Below are 21,269 nucleotides of genomic sequence, written 5' to 3'. Positions count from 1 at the left end.
ACACCTCACAATCAGGTCCCAGTTAAGACCTACACTGTCCATAAGTAGACCTCAATCTCAGGTCTCCGTTAAGACCTACACTGTCCATAAACACACCTCACACTCAGGTCTCCGTTAAGACCTACACTGTCCATAAACACACCTCACACTCAGGTCCCCGATAAGACCTACACAGTACATAAACACACCTCACACTCAGGTGCCCGTTAAGACCAACACTGTCGATAAACACACCTCACACTCAGGACTCCATTAAGGCCTACACAGTACATAAAACACACCTCACACTCAGGTGCCCGTGAAGACCAACACTGTCCATAAACACACCTCATACTCAGGACCCAGTTAAAACCTACATTGTCCATAACCAGACCTCAATCTCAGGTCCACGTTAAGACCTACACTGTACATGAACACAGCTCACACTCAGGTGCCCGTCAAGGCCTACACAGTACATAAACACACCTAACAGTCAGGTGCCCGTTAAGACATACACTGTCCATGAACACACCTTATACTCAGGACCCCATTAAGACCTACACTGTCCATAAGCAGACCTCAATCTCAGGTTCCTGTTAAGACCTACAATGTCCATAAACACACCTCACACTCAGGACCCAGTTGAGACCTACACTGTACATAAACACACCTCACACTCAGGTCCAGGTTAAGTCCTGCACTGTATATAAACACACCTCACAATCAGGTCCCAGTTAAGACCTACACTGTCCATAAGTAGACCTCAATCTCAGGTCCCCGTTAAGACCTACACTGTCCATAAACACACCTCACACTCAGGTCTCCGTTAAGACCTACAGTACACTGTCCATAAACACACCTCACACTCAGGACCCAGTTAAGTCCTGAACTTTACATAAACACACCTCACACTCAGGACCCAGTTAAGTCCTGCACTGTACATGAACACACCTCACACTCAGGTGCCCGTTAAGATCTACACTGTCCATAAACACACCTCACACTCAGGTCCCCGATAAGACCTACACAGTACATAAACACACCTCACACTCAGGTGCCCGTTAAGACCAACACTGTCGATAAACACACCTCACACTCAGGACTCCATTAAGGCCTACACTGTACATAAACACACCTCACACTAAAGTGCCCATTAAGGCCTACACTGTACATAAACACACCTCCCACTCAGGTGCCCATTAAGGCCTACACTGTACATAAACACACCTCACACTCAGGTCCCCGTCAAGGCCTACACTGTACATAAACACTGCTCACAATCAGGTCCCCGTTAAGTCCTACACTGTACATGAACACAGCTCACACTCAGGTCCCTGTTAAGACCTACACAGTACATAAACACACCTCACAGTCAGGTGCCCGTTAAGACATACACTGGCCATGAACACACCTTATACTCAGGACCCCATTAAGACCTACACTGTCCATAAGCAGACCTCAATCTCAGGTTCCTGTTAAGACCTACAATGTCCATAAACACACCTCACACTCAGTTCTCCATTAATGCCTACACTGTACATAAACACACCTCACATTCAGGTCACAGTTAAGACCTACACTGTCCATAAGCAGACCTTAATCTCAGGTCCCCGTTAAGACCTACACTGTACATGAACACAGCTCACACTCAGGTCTCCGTTAAGACCTACACTGTCCATAAACACACCTCACACTCAGGTCCCCGTTAAGACCTACACTGTACATAAACACACCTCACACTCAGGTCCCCGTTAAGACCTACACTGTACATAAACACACCTCACACTCAGGATCCAGTTAAGACCTACTCTGTACATAAACACACCTCACAATCAGGTGCCCGTGAAGACCAACACTGTCCATAAACATACCTCACACTCAGGACCCAGTTAAGACCTACATTGTCCATAAGCAGATCTCAATCTCAGGTCCACGTTAAGACCTACACTGTACATGAACACAGATCACACTCAGGTGACCGTTAAGACATACACTGTACATAAACACACCTCAAACTCAGGACCCAGTTGAGACCTACACTGTACATAAACACACCTCACACTCAGGTCCCAGTTAAGACCTACACCAGGGGTAATCAACTATATTGTTCCACGGGCCAAATTTGGCAGATAGCTCTGACCAGCGGTCCGGGGAACGTGAGGGGGGTGACCAACGTATGTTGTGCGCAGGGGGGAGGAGGGGTGGCGAATGTAAGTTGTTGTGGGGGAGGGTTTAACCTATGTTGTTGGGGGGGGTGGCGGTGGCGAACGTAACACTCGTGCCGGAGTGTTTTTTTCAATAGCGCTGAAATAAATGGTCCGGTTTAAAATTAATTCTCCCGTCAAAATTAAGAAATATTTTTAACAATTTATTCTGGGTCTGGATGGGATAGCATTTGGGTCCGTATCCAGTTAATCAGGAATGAGATTGGGTCCGGACAGGACTGCGTTCGGGTCCCGATCCGGACCGCGGTCCGCCTGTTGGTGACCTCTGACCTACACTGTCCATAAACACACCTCACACTCAGGACCCCATTAAGACCTACACTGTCCATAAGCAGACCTCAATCTCAGGTCCCTGTTAAGACATACACTGTACATGAACACAGCTCACACTCAGGTCCCTGTTAAGACCTACACAGTACATAAACACAGCTCACAATCAGGTCCCCGTTAAGACCTACACTGTACATGAACACAGCTCACACTTGGGTTCCAGTTAAGACCTACACTGTCCATAAACACACCTTACACTCAGGTGCCGATAAGACCTACACTGTCCATAAACACACCTCACACTCAGGACCCAGTTAAGACCTACACTGTCCATAAGCAGACCTCAATCTCAGGTCCTTGTTAAGACCCACACTGTAAATAAACACACTTCACACTCAGGACCCAGTTAAGACCTACACTGTCCATAAACACACATCAAACTCAGGTGACCGTTAAGACCTACACTGTACATAAACACAGCTCACACTCAGGTGCCCGATAAGACATACACTGTCCATAAACACACCTCACACTCAGGACCCAGTTAAGCCCTACACTATACACAAACACGCCTCACACTCAGGTCCCCATTAAGGCCTACACTGTCCATAAACACACCTCACACTCAAGTGCCCGTTAAGACATACACTGTCCATGAACACATCTTATACCCAGGACCCCATTAAGACACACACTGTCCATAAGCAGACCTCAATCTCAGGTCCCAGTTAAGACCTACACTGTCCATAAACACACCTCACAGTCAGGTCTCAATTAAGGCCTACACTGTACATAAACACACGTCACACTCAGGACCCAGTTAAGACCTACACTGTCCATAAACACACCTCACACTCAGGACTCCATTAAGGCCTACACTGTACATAAACACACCTCACACTAAAGTGCCCATTAAGGCCTACACTGTACATAAACACACCTCCCACTCAGGTGCCCATTAAGGCCTACACTGTACATAAACACACCTCACACTCAGGTCCCCGTCAAGGCCTACACTGTACATAAACACTGCTCACAATCAGGTCCCCGTTAAGTCCTACACTGTACATGAACACAGCTCACACTCAGGTCTCCATTAAGGCCTACACTGTACATAAACACACCCCACACTCAGGACCCCGTTAAGACCTATACTGTACGTAAACACCGCTCACACTTGGGTCCCAGTTAAGACCTACACTGTCGATAAACACACCTCACAATCAGGACCCAGTTAAGACCTACACTGTAAATAAACACACCTCACAATCAGGACCCAGTTAAGACCTACACTGTACATAAACACACCTCACACTCAGGTCCCCGATAAGACGTACACAGTACATAAACACACCTCACACTCAGGACCCAGTTAAGACCTACACTGTACATAAACACGCCTCACAATCAGGACCCAGTTAAGACCTACTACATAAACACACCTCACACTCAGGTCCCCGATAAGACCTACACAGTACATAAACACACCTCACACTCAGGACCCAGTTAAGACCTACACTGTACATAAACACGCCTCACACCCAGGTGCCCGTTAATGCCTACACTGTACATAAACTCACATCAAACTCAGGACCCCGTTAGGACCTACACAGTAGATAATAACAAGTCACACTCAGGTGCCCGTTAAGGCCTACACTGTCTATAAGCAGAGCTCAATCTCAGGTCCCAGTTAAGACCTACACTGTAAATAAACACACCTCACACTCAGGTGCCCATTAAGGCCTACACTGTACATAAACACCGCTCACACTCAGGACCCTGTTAAGACCTACACTGTCCATAAACACACCTCACACTCAGGTCTCTGTTAAAACCTACACAGTAGATAAACACATCTTATACTCAGGACCCCATTAAGACCTACACTGTCCATAAACACACCTCAATCTCAGGTCCCCGTTAAGACCTACACTGTACATAAACACACCTCACACTCAGGACCCAGTTGAGACCTACACTGTACATAAACACACCTCACACTCAGGTCCTAGTTAAGTCCCACACTGTAAATGAACACACCTCACACTCAGGACCCCATTAAGACCTACACTGTCCATAAACACACCTCACACCCAGGTGCCCGTTAAGGGCTACACTGTACACAAGCACAACTCACACTCAGGACCCCGTTAAGACCTACACTGTCCATAAACAAACATCAAACTCAGGTGCCCGTTAAGACCTACACGGTAGATAATCACACCTCACACTCAGGTGCCCCTTAAGGCCTACACTGTCCATAAACACACCTCACACTCAGGACCCAGTTAAGACCTACACAGTAGATAATCACACCTCACACTCAGGTCCCCATTAAGACCTACACAGTAGATAATCACACGCCACACTCAGGACCCAGTTAAGACCTACACTGTACATAAACACACCTCACACTCAGGTCCCCGTTAAGGCCTACAAAGTACATAAACAGACCTCACACTCAGGTCCCCATTAAGGCCTACAAAGTACATAAACAGACCTCACACTCAGGTCCTCATTAAGACCTACACAGTAGATAATCACACCTCACACTCAGGTCCCCGTTAAGACCTACCCAGTACATAAACACACCTCACACTCAGGTCCCCGTTAAGACCTACCCAGTACATAAACACACCTCACACTCAGGACCCAGTTAAGACCTACACTGTACATAAACCCACCTCACACCCAGGTGCCCATTAAGGCCTACACTGTCCATAAACACACCTCACACTCAGGTCCCCGATAAGACCTACACTGTACATAAATACACCTCACACTCAGGACCCAGTTAAGACCTACACTGTACATAAACACACCTCACACCCAGGTGCCCGTTAAGGGCTACACTGTACATAAACACACCTCACACTCAGGTCCCCGATAAGACCTACACAGTACATAAACACACCTCACACTCAGGACCCAGTTAAGACCTACACTGTACATAAACACGCCTCACACCCAGGTGCCCGTTAATGCCTACACTGTACATAAACACACATCAAACTCAGGACCCCGTTAGGACCTACACTGTCCATAAACACACCTCACACTCAGGTGCCCGTTAAGGCCTACAAAGTACATAAACAGACCTCACACTCAGGTCCCCATTAAGACCTACACAGTAGATAATCACACGTCACATTCAGGTGCCCGTTAAGGCCTACACTGTCCATAAGCAGAGCTCAATCTCAGGTCCCAGTTAAGACCTACACTGTCCATAAACACACCTCACACTCAGGTCTCCGTTAAAACCTACACAGTAGATAAACACACCTTATACTCAGGACCCCATTAAGACCTACACTGTCCATAAACAGACCTCAATCTCAGGTCCCGGTTAAGACCTACACTGTACATAAACACACCTCACACTCAGGTCCCAGTTGAGACCTACACTGTACATAAACACACCTCACACTCAGGTGCCCGTTAAGGCCTACAAAGTACATAAACATACCTCACACTCAGGTCCCCATTAAGACCTACACTGTACATAAACACACCTCACACTCAGGTGCCCGTTAAGGCCTACAAAGTACATAAACACACCTCACACTCAGGATCCCGTTAAGACCTACACTGTCCATAAACACACCTCACACCCAGGTGCCCGTTAAGGGCTACACTGTACACAAGCACAACTCACACTCAGGTCTGCGTTAAGACCTACACTGTCCATAAACACACCTCACACTCAGGACCCCGTTAAGACCTACACTGTACATAAACACACCTCACACTCAGGACCACGTTAAGACCTACACTGTCCATAAACAAACATCAAACTCAGGTCCCCGTTAAGGCCTACACTGTACATAAACACACCTCACAATCAGGTCCCCGGTAAGGCCTACACTGTCCATAAACACAGCTCACACTCAGGTCCCCATTAAGGCCTACACTGTACATAAACACACCTCACAATCAGGTCCCCGTTAAGACCTACACAGTAGATAAACACCTTACACTCAGGTCCCCATTAAGACCTACACAGTAGATAATCACACCTCACATTCAGGTGCCCGTTAAGGCCTACACTGTCCATAAACACACCCTACACTCAGGACCCAGTTAAGACATACACTGTACATAAACACACCTCACACTCAGGACCCCGTTAAGACCTACACTGTCCATAAACAAACATCAAACTCAGGTCCCTGTTAAGGCCTACACAGTAGATAATCACACCTCACACTCAGGTGCCCGTTAAGGCCTACACTTTCCATAAACACAGCTCACACTCAGGTCCCCGTTAAGGCCTACACAGTAGATAAACACACCTCACACTCAGGCCCCCGTTAATCCCTACACTGTACATAAACACACCTCACACTCAGGACCCAGTTAAGACCTACAGTGTACATAAACACACCTCACACTCAGGACCCAGTTACGACCTACACTGTACATAAACACACCTCACACTCAGGACCCAGTTACGACCTACACTGTACATACACACACCTCACAGTCAGGTCCCAGTTAAGACGTACACTGTACATAAACACACCTCACAGTCAGGTCACAGTTAAGACCTACACTGTACATACACACACCTCACACTCAGGACCCAGTTAAGACCTACACTGTACATACACACACCTCACACTCAGGACCCAGTTAAGACCTACACTGTACATACACACACCTCACACTCAGGACCCAGTTAAGACCTACACTGTACATACACACACCTCACACTCAGGACACAGTTAAGACCTACACTGTACATACACACACCTCACACTCAGGACACAGTTAAGACCTACACTGTACATACACACACCTCACACTCAGGACACAGTTAAGACCTACACTGTACATACACACAACTCACACTCAGGACACAGTTAAGACCTACACTGTACATACACACACCTCACACTCAGGACACAGTTAAGACCTACACTGTACATACACACACCTCACACTCAGGACACAGTTAAGATCTACACTGTACATACACACACCTCACACTCAGGACACAGTTAAGACCTACACTGTACATAAACACACCTCACACTCAGGTCCCAGTTAAGACCTACACTGTACATAAACACACCTCACACTCAGGACCCAGTTAAGACCTACACTGTACATACACACACCTCACACTCAGGTCCCAGTTAAGACCTACACTGTACATACACACATCTCACACTCAGGTCCCAGTTAAGACCTACACTGTACATAAACACACCTCACACTCAGGACCCAGTTAAGACCTACACTGTACATACACACACCTCACACTGTGGGCTCAATCAGCAGCAGCTTTCCACATTACCATCTGCTCACATGACAACCGACTGTGCATCCAGCGGCTCCTTCACCCTTCCTCCTCCCTCCCTCCATCCATCCCTCCCTCCCTCCCTCTGTTGCTTGCTTCCCTGGCAGTACTGAGATCAGTAAACCAAGACTATGGCCTCTAACGTTACAAACAAACACAAACACCACCAGGTAAGTAGGATTAGCCATATTATCCCCTCAGTCTTCTCCATGTAATGAAGTAGACCACTGATAACATGCCAGGGAGATCACCATGTCTGTTAGTTTCTGTGTTTTTAGGACCTCTATGAATATTGTGAGCACACATAAAAGTCTGACACCAACACAACTGGGACCACTGGTGAGCAATTCCACATTTATTATGAACTATTTGTGTGGACAGAGAGGAACCTAACAGCCCGTCTCAAGGAACCAGGAGAGACTAGTACCAGGAGTAAAGACCAAGATCTAACGATTCCAATCAAACTACAAAACTCTCTTTGAAGCGTTATAATCTTAACAACAGTTTCACCTTCCATTTTAAAGACTGATGAGTTTTGATTTTCATCTGTTGCATTCTTCTTCCTATGAAATCCCAAATGCAGCTTAAGACAGACCCTGGACACACAAAACTAAGATTCCTTCCTACAGAATGATCAACGTCCTGCTCAAATGACATGCTACAGAAAGTCCTGGCAGAGCAAGTTATAAACTTATATACAGACATTTGTAATGTCCATTTGGCTGACAGCTCAGCCTGCACTAAGGTTTCTCGGAGCCCTGGCCTGACGGGCTGTTCTGGGTAGAGCTCCACTGGCCTGACAAGCTGTCCTGGGTAGAGCTGCACTGGGCTGACGGGCTGTCCTGGGTAGAGCTGCACTGGGCTGACGGGCTGTCCTGGGTGGAGCTGCACTGGGCTGACTGGCTGTCCTGGGTAGAGCTGCACTGGGCCAACGGGCTGTGCTGGGTAGAGCTGCACTACTGATGCGTTCAGTCTGAACCTTCTCTCTGGATCCTGCTCTCTTTATACTCACACTCAACATCAAGGGCATTAAAGAATAAAATCTAATTAGGTCTGTGATTCCCAAAGGTAACACATTGTTAAAGTCATTTTACATATTAAAGAGAGTGTTCGTTCATCTCAGCCATCGTACAATGATCGTTGGGCTACAATGCTTTTGAAATTCGACCCCTGAGTAACAAAATAAAAACATTTCTGAAGCCATGGCTGTCTGCTCTGACACATCTGTTCAATGCACAAAATAACACCAACATCATGAATGCGTCCCAATAGTCTCACAGCACTACACACAACAGAGACCAGGACACCAGGAAACCAAGACACCAGGAGACCAGAGCACCAGGGGACCAGGAGTACCAGGGGACCAGGGGTACCAAGGGACCAGGGGACCAGGGCACGAATCACCACTCTGATATCAGCATGCTAACTGCTTCCTGTTCGTCTTCATTCAGTGATATATTATTAGCATTTTAGGTTGAAAGATTCCAAGAAAAAGTCTGAACAAACGTGTTGATTCTGTAGATGAGTGTGACTGCACTTTCCCACTATGACAGGCGACACCTCACAGAACAGTCATGCGTTTCAGAGGTGTGAGAGTTCAAGCGTGTTTGGATCATTCGGGGTTTGGGGACCTGACACAGGGAATGCTGTGGGCAGAGGCGGTCTTTGCATAGAGGCGTGGCTAGGCAACTGCCTTGGGCCCCTCCCACTGCAGCCCACTGTAGGGGCCACCTGACTAGCTAAATTATTTCTCGCATAATAATGTTGATGGGCCCCCTAGCTAAATTCGCCTTGAGCCCCCAAATTGCTAAGTGGGGACACATTTTTCTGGTACGGTCATACCATTTATTATTCCCATGGCAACTGAAGATCCATGTGGGACTGGTCTCTCCCTGGGGGGGTGGGGTGGTGGATCCCACTGCTGGTCCTGCTGCTCACACGGATTCTAACCCAGTGTGAAAGGAGTTGGACCCTGAATCTACACGCAATCATGTGATCCAGTGGAGATCTTTCTAGCCTCCTCTTCTCAGTGGAAACATCCACAGCAGGGATCTCCTCACAGGATCTCCTCACGGGATCTCCTCATCTAATCAGGAGCATCAAATATTCGCCCCCCTCGAAATCTAACACACACACACACACACACACACACGCCCACACACACACACACACACACGCCCACACACACACGCCCACACACACAGTAATATGCTTTGATGTCAGTTTCTTGAAGCCTCTTGGTTGGACTAGGGTCCTAAGTGATGCGTTTACAATGTCTGCCATTGCATCGGATGAAAGGCCAGCCCTGGAAGTGTGAAGACAGCAGGTCCCCCCCATCACCCCTGGATGAGAAGAAAGGCCAGAAACCCTGTAGCACAGATGATGTCTGAGTCCTGCACAGAGGAGCTGCTTTCACGTGCTTCTCATTTCACCCTAGCATCTACCTGTACTGCATTGGTAATCAATTCATTCACATTGTTTTCATTGTATAGCACTACTTAGATAAACATAGTCATCACAAACTAGCTGTAACCAGTTGCAACCAGTTGTAACCAGCCGAGGGCAAACACAGCAAACAGATGGTGTCTGTGAGGGCAGGACTGCCCCATGAGAGAAGGCGGGAGGCAAAGCTGGATTCAAAACGTTCATCTCAGACAAACATTGTGTGAGCTACGCAACATAGCAGGCGATCTGTTGTAACAATGACTACATCCTGAAAAAACCTCATCCAGTCTCCATGGCTGACGGTTCACAGTAAGGTAAACCTGGGCCGTGTACAGGCTCTCATACCCCAGTTTTCCCTCTAAACTATCCTGCTCTTCCTCCACCTGAATGAGTTCAATGTGGTCATGTCACTGCAGGATATTTTGCTGATGTATTTTAAGAGTATTGCCACTCTAGGACAGTTTAAAACAACTGACACAAATGAAAACACACCATCACTCTCATTTAAGGGAGTCAACACAGGGTCAGCGCAAGGGTGTGAGTACACAGGAGCGTGGTGTTAGGCTGCTGGCTGCACACTCCACTGCTGAGACAGCAAGACGTTCTGAGCGTGCAGAACCTGGTGTGTGCAGCACAGAGAGTGAGAACACGTTCAGTCTGAACACTTCCTACAACAGAACACACACATTCAGTGTGAATACTTCCTGCAACAGATCACACACGCGTTCAGTCTGGACACTTCCCACAACAGAACACACACGCATTCAGTGTGAACACTTCCTGCAACAGATCACACACGCGTTCAGTGTGAACACTTCCCACAACAGAACACACATACGTTCAGTCTGGACACTTCCTACAACTGAACACACACACAGTCAGTCTGAACATTTCCTACAACAGAACACAACACCAGGCACAATCTCCACAAATCAGCCACCATTAAAGAGCAGAGGCCTAGCAGTGATTAACTCTGACCTCCTCTGCTGACCACACTCTCACACACTGCTGAGACATGGGATCTGCATCTATGACCACACACACACACACACACACACACACACACACACACACACACACACCATAGTAAGCCTCTGAATGCAGTCCATAGTGTTTGGACCCAGCATTTACAAATTGCTGGGTTACACTGTATTTCTGCAAGAATGTTATTTTGGTTTTCAAAGTGTTTGCTGACATGTTTGGAGGTTTGGTGACATGTTTGGAGGTTTGGTTTCTTTACTGATGATACTCAGATGATAAATTATGAAGCTCAATCTGCAAGGGAATGACAGAAAAGAGCAGAAGGGAGCAGAAATGTGAACAGATATGAGGAATCAAACGAATACAGCGAGTCCAACATATGGTGAGTCTAACGGGTTTGACGGGTATAATGGATATGTCGATTCTAAAAGATATGAGGGGTCTAATGAATATGTGGAGTCTAACTTAGACCTGACACTTTCTGACCTGGCTAACCTGCCCCTGTAGCCCCAGTGCAGGGGGCAGTGTTTCCTGCATGTGTGTTGATCGTGTGTGTAGCACATGTTACAGTGGCTCAGACAGGCTGTCTCTCCTGCTCAGACCAGCGGGAAATTGAGCAAGCGTGCAGAAATGGGGGTTGGACCTGCAGAAGAAACGGATGTCACTGATGTACCTCTGGACAGGAGCAGACAGATCCAGATTAATACCACCATGCCTGCTTTGGATTACATATAACACTCAGACAGACAGACAGACAGATAGAGAGACAGACAGATATATAGACAGATAGATAAAAATTTTGCAACTATAAAGGCAATGGCAGGACAGAATCTCTCTCTCTCCCACACACACACACACACAGAGAGAGAGTGAGAGAGGAGAGATAGATAAGGAGAGGGAAAGAGAGACAGAAGGAGAGATAGATAAGGAGAGGGAAAGAGAGACAGAAGGAGAGATAGATAAGGAGAGGGAGAGATAGATAGATAGATAGATAGATAGATAGATAGATAGATAGATAGATAGATAGATAGATAGATAGATAGATAGATAGAAAGAAAGAAAGAAAGAGAAAAGAGAGAGAAAGAGAAAGAGAGACTCCTAAAGTAACCAGAGGCCGAGCCCCGGTAACTGGACAGCTCTAATTGAAGGTAATGTGGTGCTGATGCTGCTGGCCCTCCTGTCACGTGAACTACGGGCATGAATTTAGCGCGAGCCTGAAGCTTCCCTGTACGATGCAGACTTAACGCTGTTATTGTCCTTCTGCTCAACTGATAATCTCCGTTTTTTCCATCCTGTCGAAAGCCTCCCCGTGCAGAAATATCTGCAGTAATCTTCTGCCTGCGTCGAATGTTTCAGAACCGTATTGGACGCAGAATTTAAGCGCTGAGAGATCAATGTTTTAATTTAACTGAGGTTTGGTGGCGTGCGAGTCTGCAGAGCGCCATCATGCACAGCGCAGACTCGCACTGGCAGCCTGTTGCAGTGCTGGTGAGGTTCCCCAGGCTTGACGACGGGCGATCACCATCAGCAGTGTGTCGTATGATGCACTGTAACCCAAACCCGGCCCTGTACGCATATCCTGCCCGGCTCCACGGACTGGTATAATGTGTTGAAGCATGACCTCACATCACAGCAGGCGCGTCTTCCACACAACTGTCAAAGTGCGGACCCGAACAGACTTAAAACGCTTCGGCTAACCACCCCCGTGAAATCACCGGGCAGAAAACCTACCGCTAAACCGCGGTGATGCAGCTGCATATTACCGTTTAATCTACGCAGCCGTAAATGTGCCCATCACAACAAGCACGTATGTGCCATGAAAACACACAATACATCTCCGTTACCTGGTGCCCTTCGCTTCTGTGTCGGTTCTCCCCCCGCGGGTCGTTATCCAACCACGGGCGACCGTCCGTGGAGAGCGGGCTGCTTTTACTCCGCGCTGTCGCAGACGACTGTCTGACTGGCGTGCATCGGCCGGGCGAGCAGTCGGCGGGCTGCGAGCGGAGGCACTGCTGCGGTAACGCGCGAGCCGCGTCGCCGTCACGGTGCCGTTGCCATTCCGCTCGGGTCGCTCGCGGTTGCTGCTGCAGCAGAGACGGTTGCTGAGACCTGAAGTCCGCCGATCCGCCCGCGCAGCAGTTGGGCAGGCTGCTTCTCACCAGCCGCTGTTGCTGAACGTGCAACCGAGGCGGTTGCGTCTGCGGATCCTCAGGACTGAACGATACTGGCTCGTGCGTGATCTCACCTGCCCGGAGCGCGTGAACGCACTGCGATGGTGGAGGGCTGTGCAAGAGGTTAGCGAAGGGGTTGTTGTGCTGTGGCGGCGCACAGTGATGGGTCTTGGACTGCAGCGGCTGCTCTGGTAACCCGCCTTCTCTTCCGCAGTTGCAGGAGAAATGATCTTGCTGGCAATTTGCTGATTTCCTCCAATGATCCCCTGGAGGATGATGGCACCGTAGCTGCGACGCAGCAGAACACTGAGCACACCAGACACAAACGGGGTTAGTGGGGGAGTCGGGTCTCTCCGCTCCTGCCGCGCCCGCTCCGACACCCTGTTGACGAATCGAGTGTTTGGAAGAGCTGGACTCGCGGTTTGCAAGGCTCGGGTTGGTCCCGTGGCTTTTTAGTGCAGGTGGACCGCCCCGTTGCAGTTCGGCAGTCGTGCAGTCTTCCTGACCGAACAGGATGGGTAGCTTCACCTGGCTCTGTTTAGACGAAGCACAGCCGCGCTGGTTCTGTGCCGGTGGCGGCGGTGGCAGACTGCACAGCGGGGCGACCTGGGCAGGCACGGCTTGAGGACACGGCACGGCGCCGCTCTGCGCTCCTCTGTGCTCCGGGGGGGTTACGTGTTGCTGGTGGACAGCGCGCGGGTACCGTTGCTGCATCACCTCCTCACCTCCGGCGGACAGTGAGTGTCGCTTTGCGCTGCAATGATCCGGCACCCTGTCGCTGCGTGTGGCCCCGGTGGAGTCAAGACGGCTGGTTTCATTGGTAGGTCTGACCAGGACCAGCCTCATCACGTCACGGTGTAGTTCCGGGGAACGCCGCCCTCCCGCGATGATCAGCCCCCTGTAAATGTGCACGGCTCACGTGAGCGAGCGCCAAAGCCAGGTGCGACCTGAAGGTAGACGGGAGCAACACACGCTTCGCTCGCGCGAGTCCAGTTCCATTGTGTTCGGGAGGATTTCACAATCTGCTCGCGGCTTTCACTGGCGAGTCAAAAATCACAAGTCACGATAACAGTTCATTTTCAGACCGATCTGAATAAGCAGGCCCGAATCAGGAGAGAAATCCATCGGGTAGTAATCTTACGGTACCCTGCAAAAGAGCAAAACAATATCAACAATATCCAAAACAATCAGTAATCCGACTGATTAGTATTTTATTGTCACCCATAAAAAGTGCTAAAGTATGGCGACACATATGATGGTCCATATGGTGCCTTTCTTTGTAAACCTCTTAAACTCGAGAATAAATTTGTAGATTATTTGAGGGTTTTCACCCTATGTGTAATTTGCAGTGAGGGCCTCGCTGATGTCCGTGAGTCAAAATGTAAAGTAGACATGAGACAGAGGGAGAAACCTGATCGTTTTCATTAGATAATTAGTCCTCGAGATCCGGACAGGTCTTGAAGTATCATTTGCTTGCTGGTTTTGGAGGTAGGGCTGCCCACAAGCACATTCATTATTAACCTTCCTATCCATTTACATTTACATTTACATTTATGGCATTTAGCAGACGCTCTTATCCAGAGCGACTTACAAAAGTGCTATGTAGTTGCTTGGAATCTCCAAGGTAGAATAGATAGTCCTGAACACAAGGTACTCTAAGCTGGAAAAACCACTGGACGAAAGTCAAATGATACCTAACAATTATACCTGAATATCCCACTCCTGGTTCAGTGGGTGTGTGTATGTGTGTGTCAATAGCAGATCTCTCTCTCTCTCTCTCTCTCTGTGTGTGAGAGAGAGAGTACTCTAACAGATCTCTGTGTGTGTGTGAGTATTCTAGCAGATCTGTGCATGTGTGTGTCAGTACACTAGCAGATCTGTGTGTGTGTGTGTCAGTACACTAGCAGATCTGTGTGTGTGTGTGCGCGCGCGCGCACGCGTGCGTGTATATGTGTGTGTGTGTGTGTGCGTCAGTATTCTAGCAGATCTGTGCGTGTGTGTCTGTACATTAGCAGATCTGTGTGTGTGTGTGAGAGTATACTAGCAGATCTGTGTGTGGGTGTGTGTCAGTATTCTAGCGGATCTCTGTGTGTGTGTGTGTGTGTCAGTACTCTAGCAGTTTGAACTGATGTCGTGTTTTGTGTACACACACTTTCAATCACTCATTCTCTCTCACCTGCAGTACCACACACACACACACACACTCTCCATGTCCTCATACTCCTTGTATGGGGGATGACGGGACTAGAATCTAAAGGGTTAATAAAAGGATTGACAGTGTAAAGGCGGGGTTACCCGGGAGACCAGGAAATAGTCCATTCTCAACACAGCACGGTGGATAAATCAGGCTTAGATCCAGAACTAGAAAATGATGAACTATTTTGTACTAGTGTACTTTGTAAATTGAACCACAGACAAATAACATTTTAATGTAAATTTCATGTGTGTAAATGTGTGAGTTTGAAAACAACGTCTTGGCCATGACTGATATTAGTGATCTCACGGCTCTCCTCACTCAATTTCTGCCACTAGACCTGTGAACATGATGAGAAGCTCTCACCCATGACCACTGCACAACTAAATACAGACCTCAGTTAATTTAGCCATAGGGACTGTTCTGGACTCAGACACCTATGGCCAGTAGCCACAGCAGGGGACACAGCAGCACTGATCTCATATCAGGTTTGCTTGAGCACCTTTTACCACACCCTTTGAAATAAATAAAGATGAACAGATCCTGTGACCACAGTGTGAGAGGCACTGTTATTGGTGTGGACAGTTCACCTTACAGATATATAGAAGAAAGGCAGAGTGCGAGAGATTTATTAGAATCTAAACACATTTTTTACAAACTCTTTTACATGTTTGAAAGCAGTTAATTCAGCAGGTAAATCAGAACCGTGTGCGATGGCGCAGTCCAGTGCTGACACCGCCGTAACAGAACAATGATGGTGGATGATGAGAACCTCTTCACCTTCCTCACATCACACACAAACATCTCACAGCTGTCACACACCCCCAGCATATCAAGCATATGTAAGAAGCATCAACAGCAAAAATATAAATCACACAATACTACAAAATATCAGTTATCACACAATACTTTATATGGTACAAAATAGTTACATTGTGCCATTATTCCATTAAAACATCCAAATTAAGGAAACTCTCTTAAGGAAAGGTTTTCTCCCTGATGACATTTTGATTATTATTATTATATTTTGATTAGTTGAGTATGTGGTTATAAAATGGCCCCTTAGGGATGGCGAAGGCAGAATGGCTGTCGTGTTGTCTGGTCTGGTCTGTCGTGTTGTGTGGACTGGTCTGTCGTGTTGTGTGGACTGGTCTGTCGTGTTGTGTGGTCTGGTCTGGTCTGTCGTGTTGTGTGGTCTGGTCTGTCACTCAGTCATTCTCTCTGACGTTAACAGACTTTCAACCACTAATATGATAACAAATGAACAACAAGGTATTCTTACCTCTGTCCTTCAGGTAGAATCGAATCCCCCTGGATTGCGGCCAGCTTACATTAACTTGACTGCAGTCCTGAATGAACTGGCTAGGTGGAGAGAGGATTCATCCCCCAACTACACGCCTCGCCCCCAACTACACGCCTCTTCGGTGGAGGTGGGGGGGGGGGGGGGGGGGGGTTGGGCTGTGGCTCTCTCAGACACATCATTAGAATGCACAGTGAGGAAAGAGCAACCCAGCCTGTTAAGAGCTGACATGCAAATAGACTGGACGACAAAGAGAGAGACACACATACACATATACACACACACGCACACACGAAAGTGGAAGCCTGACTTGAGAGCGCAAAACACCACACTTCATATTTTACCCTCGGCACAATTACACTCTTAATGTTCACCCTCTGTGCATCTGGAGTGAGGTGGGAGTGAGATGGTGTGAGAAGGAGGGATACAGAAGAGTGAATGGGTGTAGAGCACTCTGGAAAAGAGGAGGAAGAGAAGTGTGATTGATGCTGAGGAGTTCAAAGGGGCCCACCTAAACCCTCTTATCTTCTCTCTTCTCTCTCTCACACACACACACACACACACACACACACACACACACACACACACAGCGCTGCAACAAAGCTCTACAGGCACTGCGTGCTGGCCAGCTAGCTGCATGTGTGCACCAGAGAACTGTTGAGACATACCTCAGCGTGCAGAGTAAAGACATTTCACTTACACCAGGAAGTCTTCATCCACGTCCTTCTGGAAATGGCTGTCGGTCAACTGTCATCAAGCATAGTGTAACATGCCTATGTAAATCTAAAGGCTGTAAATCTTAAGGCGTGTGCAATGACAGAAACAATCCCGTAGGTCTAACAACAGCAGAGACGGGAAACCCGCCCGTGGAAACTGGAGAAAGAGGGTGAGGTGAGGTTTAGGATATAACGATATAATGGAACAGACCAAACGTTTCCTTCATTAATATTATTTACTGAGATGAGATTCGCTTCATTGTGTATGCAGGAGTGAATAACCCACACCTCTCTGCCTCGAGCCAATGTCTCGTGTTCATATCACAGTGAACGGGAGCACAAGGCCTCCACGTTCTGATGGCCGCGCAGCTAAACACACTCAACACAGCTCGACGGTGCTGCTGCCACTCAGCAGCGGAACTCGCATGCACTCTGCGTAATGCTCGCGCGCCTCCTCGGTGAGGGGATTCCGAGCTATTTATAGCCGGTTGGGGGGGGGGGGGGGCAGAATCTCTCATCTGCGCACGACGTCAGCACGTGAGCCTGTTTGATTACCACAAGCACAACCTGGTCCGCTCAGTTGTGTCGACATAAAACTGAACATTTACTGGAAATTTAAATGAGAAACTAAAATAATTGAGCACTGGCATTTACAGCGTACATTGTAGATCAGGACTGCTCGTGTATGTGGGCTGCAGAAACGCTCAATGAACTGTCCCTGAACCCTGGAAGGAACAGTTTTAATTACCAGTCTCTACAGGACACAGTTGATAATCCATAATCGCATCCGCTAAATTTGTCTTAGAAAACACATTTTCCACTTCAGTAAACACCGACAGGCTAAGAACAGTCTCGTTGGTACTATTGAGAAAATTAAAACGCGGAGACAAATATACATCAAAACATTGTGCGTACTGGGATGGTCTTCAAACGGGGACGGTGCGTGTTCGTGTCATATAGAGAAGGCAAAACTGCATGAACATAAGTGTGTTTTTGCGCAGGGGCTCACGAGTCATCGCCGGAAGAACTGCTGGACCCAACCGAGAGGAAGAGACACCCCGGTCACGATGGTGCACCTTGGTGTTGTGTTAACGTCAGCGTCATGGTGCAGGCTAGACCCATTCCAACAAGCAGTAGGAGATTTGAGCGGACATCCCCGTTGACTCTGCCAGAAACCTTCGGCGGGGCAGCAGGCGGACAGATGGCCCACCCGACAGAACAAAAGGGCCTCACATATATCGGAATGAAGGACCAGCGAGTCAAAATCACTGTTCGTTAAAAGGAGGGTTAGTTTTGAAAAGAGCAGTGTGTACAAATGTGTGACTGATTTGGGTATAGGCCTAACCAGAAATTAGTCAATATTCCTCTGAACATGATTTTGAGTCTTTAATCGCATGACCGTCTGTGCATATTATAATACTGGGAATGATGATATCATTAATACAATTAATTATTATTGTTAACAGTAACGATGGTGATGTAGTCTCACATTATTCCATCTTTATTCAGATGAACACAATGTTTAAACAAGCAGAACAGACACTACACTGAAACAGGAAGTTAGGCACTAACTTCATTAAAAAGAAGCATGACTAAGAACATTGGAGCGTGGAGTTAAGAAACAGTAACTCTTATAAACCTGTAGCGCATTACGATCTAAAGCAGTAGTATTATATAATAACGTAGGAACTATATACAGGGGTTGGACAAAGAAAGTGAAACACCAGGTTTTAGACCACAATAATTTATTAGTATGGTGTAGGGCCTCCTTTTGCGGCCAATACAGCATCAATTCATCTTGGGATTGACATACACAAGTCCTGCACAGTTGTCAGAGGGATTTTAGGCCATTCGTCTTGCAGGACAGTGACCAGGTCACTATGTGATGGTGGTGGAAGAAAATGTTTCCTGACTCGCTCCTCCAAAACACCCCAAAGTGGCTCAATAATATTTAGATCTGGTGATTGTGCAGGCCATGGGAGATTTTCAACTTCACTTTCATGTTAATCAAACCAATCTTTCACCAGTCTTGCTGTGTGTATTGGTGCATTGTCATCCTGATACACGACACCACCTTCAGGATACAATGTTTGAACCATTGGATGCACATGGTCCTCCAGAATGGTTCGGTAGTCCTTGGCAGTGACCTGCCCATCTAGCACAAGTATTGGGCCAAAGGAATGCCATGATATGGCAGCCCAAACCATCTCTGATCCATCCCCATGCTTCACTCTGGTCATGCAACAGTCTGGGTGGTATGCTGTTTTAGGGCTTCTCCACACCCCAGATGTGGGGAAAACAGTAAAGGTGGACTCATCAGAGAACAGTACATGTTTCACATTGTCCACAGCCCAAGATTGCGCTCCTTGCACCATTGAAACTGACGATTGACAAATGTTTGGCTATAGCAGCGCGGCCGTGTATATTGACCCTGTGGAGCTCCCGGTGGACAGTTTTGGTGGAAACAGGAGAGTTGAGGTGCACATTTTATTCTTTTTAAAAAATGTTTTATGTTTTTTGGATACAATCTGGGTTAGCACCCCAACATCTCTTTCATACAGCTTCCTCTTGCGTCCACAGTTAATCCTGTTGGATGTGGTTTGTCCTCCTTGGTGGTATGCTGACATTACCCTGGATACTGTGGCTCTTGAAACATCACAAATACTTGCTATCTTGGTCACAGATGCGCCAACAAGACGTGCATCAACAATTTGTCCTTTTTTGAACTCTGGTATGTCACCCATAATGTTGTGTGCATTGCAATATTTTGAGCAAAACTGTGATCTTACCCTGCTAATTGAGCCTTCACACTCTGATCTTATTGGTGCAATGTATGAAGATTGGCCACCAGGTTGGTCCAATTTAGCCATGAAACCTCCCACACTAAAATGACAGGTGTTTCAGTTTCATTGTCCAACCCTTGTATATTTATATAGGAATTGTATGAACATGAAACAGGACAGGGCTGTCAGTGTGGCCAAGGGGTAGAGGTCTGCAAGGACGTTGGGTGTGCAGCTCAAAGCTTGACGTGCTGATGTGATTCCATCATCCCCCAGAACCCTAAAAGAACCCTAGCAGAACTCTACCATGTGTGTATACGCACACGCATACCAGCCATATGGGACCAGCTGTGGTCATGAGCAGTTTTCGATGGCCCTCATTTCATCACGCACGAGAGTTTGAGCAGCGCTGCACCCCCACCAGCACAACACCCACTACCAAATCACCCCCACCAGCACAACACGCACTACCCCCTACACCACCACTTTAATTAAGTCCCCTCACAAGGTCGAGCAGCACAAGAGCCGTCCAGGAGAACAGACGGATAACAGTGTGTAGGTGTACACCTACAACACGCACCTGCTGGACAGGTGTACCAGAAAGGGCAGAGCTTATTAGGCCAGCATAGAGAGGCTGAAGGGTGCACATGATTTTCATCTGGTTGGGGAGGTGCTAGGTCTTCTTCTGGACACACCTCCATTAGGACAGATCACCACGTGTTCACTCAAAAGCGTCAAACACTGTTCCACTGCAAACACGCTCAGAAACTTGAGATCTTAAACATTTCCACAGGGCATCTGGAAGAGTGACCACCATCACACCATCAGTCTTGTGTTAAGAGGGCTGAACACAACTGTTTCTACATGCAGAGTCCTCCAACAGGTGCCGACAGCCTAGACACATTC

The 21,269-nt window shown here is 47.7% G+C and overlaps 1 protein-coding gene across 1 annotated transcript in view; it reads right to left on the bottom strand.

Annotated features, from left to right (window-relative positions):
• kcnn1b (potassium intermediate/small conductance calcium-activated channel, subfamily N, member 1b) overlaps positions 1 to 16,950 on the bottom strand; it is a 45,444-nt gene extending 28,494 nt beyond the window's left edge. Inside the window, exons 1-2 of the mRNA XM_077004408.1 lie at positions 16,850 to 16,950; positions 13,047 to 14,520 (exon numbers count right to left, since the gene is read on the bottom strand). Coding sequence (XP_076860523.1) covers positions 13,047 to 14,219 — 1,173 coding nt within the window. The 5' untranslated portion in view covers positions 14,220 to 14,520; positions 16,850 to 16,950. The remainder of the gene's footprint in view (positions 1 to 13,046; positions 14,521 to 16,849) is intronic.
• Between the last annotated feature and the right edge of the window lie 4,319 nt (positions 16,951 to 21,269).

The sequence above is a fragment of the Brachyhypopomus gauderio genome, chromosome 4 (genome assembly GCF_052324685.1).
Source record: "Brachyhypopomus gauderio isolate BG-103 chromosome 4, BGAUD_0.2, whole genome shotgun sequence".
Classification (NCBI taxonomy): Eukaryota; Metazoa; Chordata; class Actinopteri; order Gymnotiformes; family Hypopomidae; genus Brachyhypopomus; species Brachyhypopomus gauderio.
The sequence above is the reverse complement of the archived record's forward strand: the minus strand, read 5'-3'. Positions and strand labels throughout refer to the sequence as shown.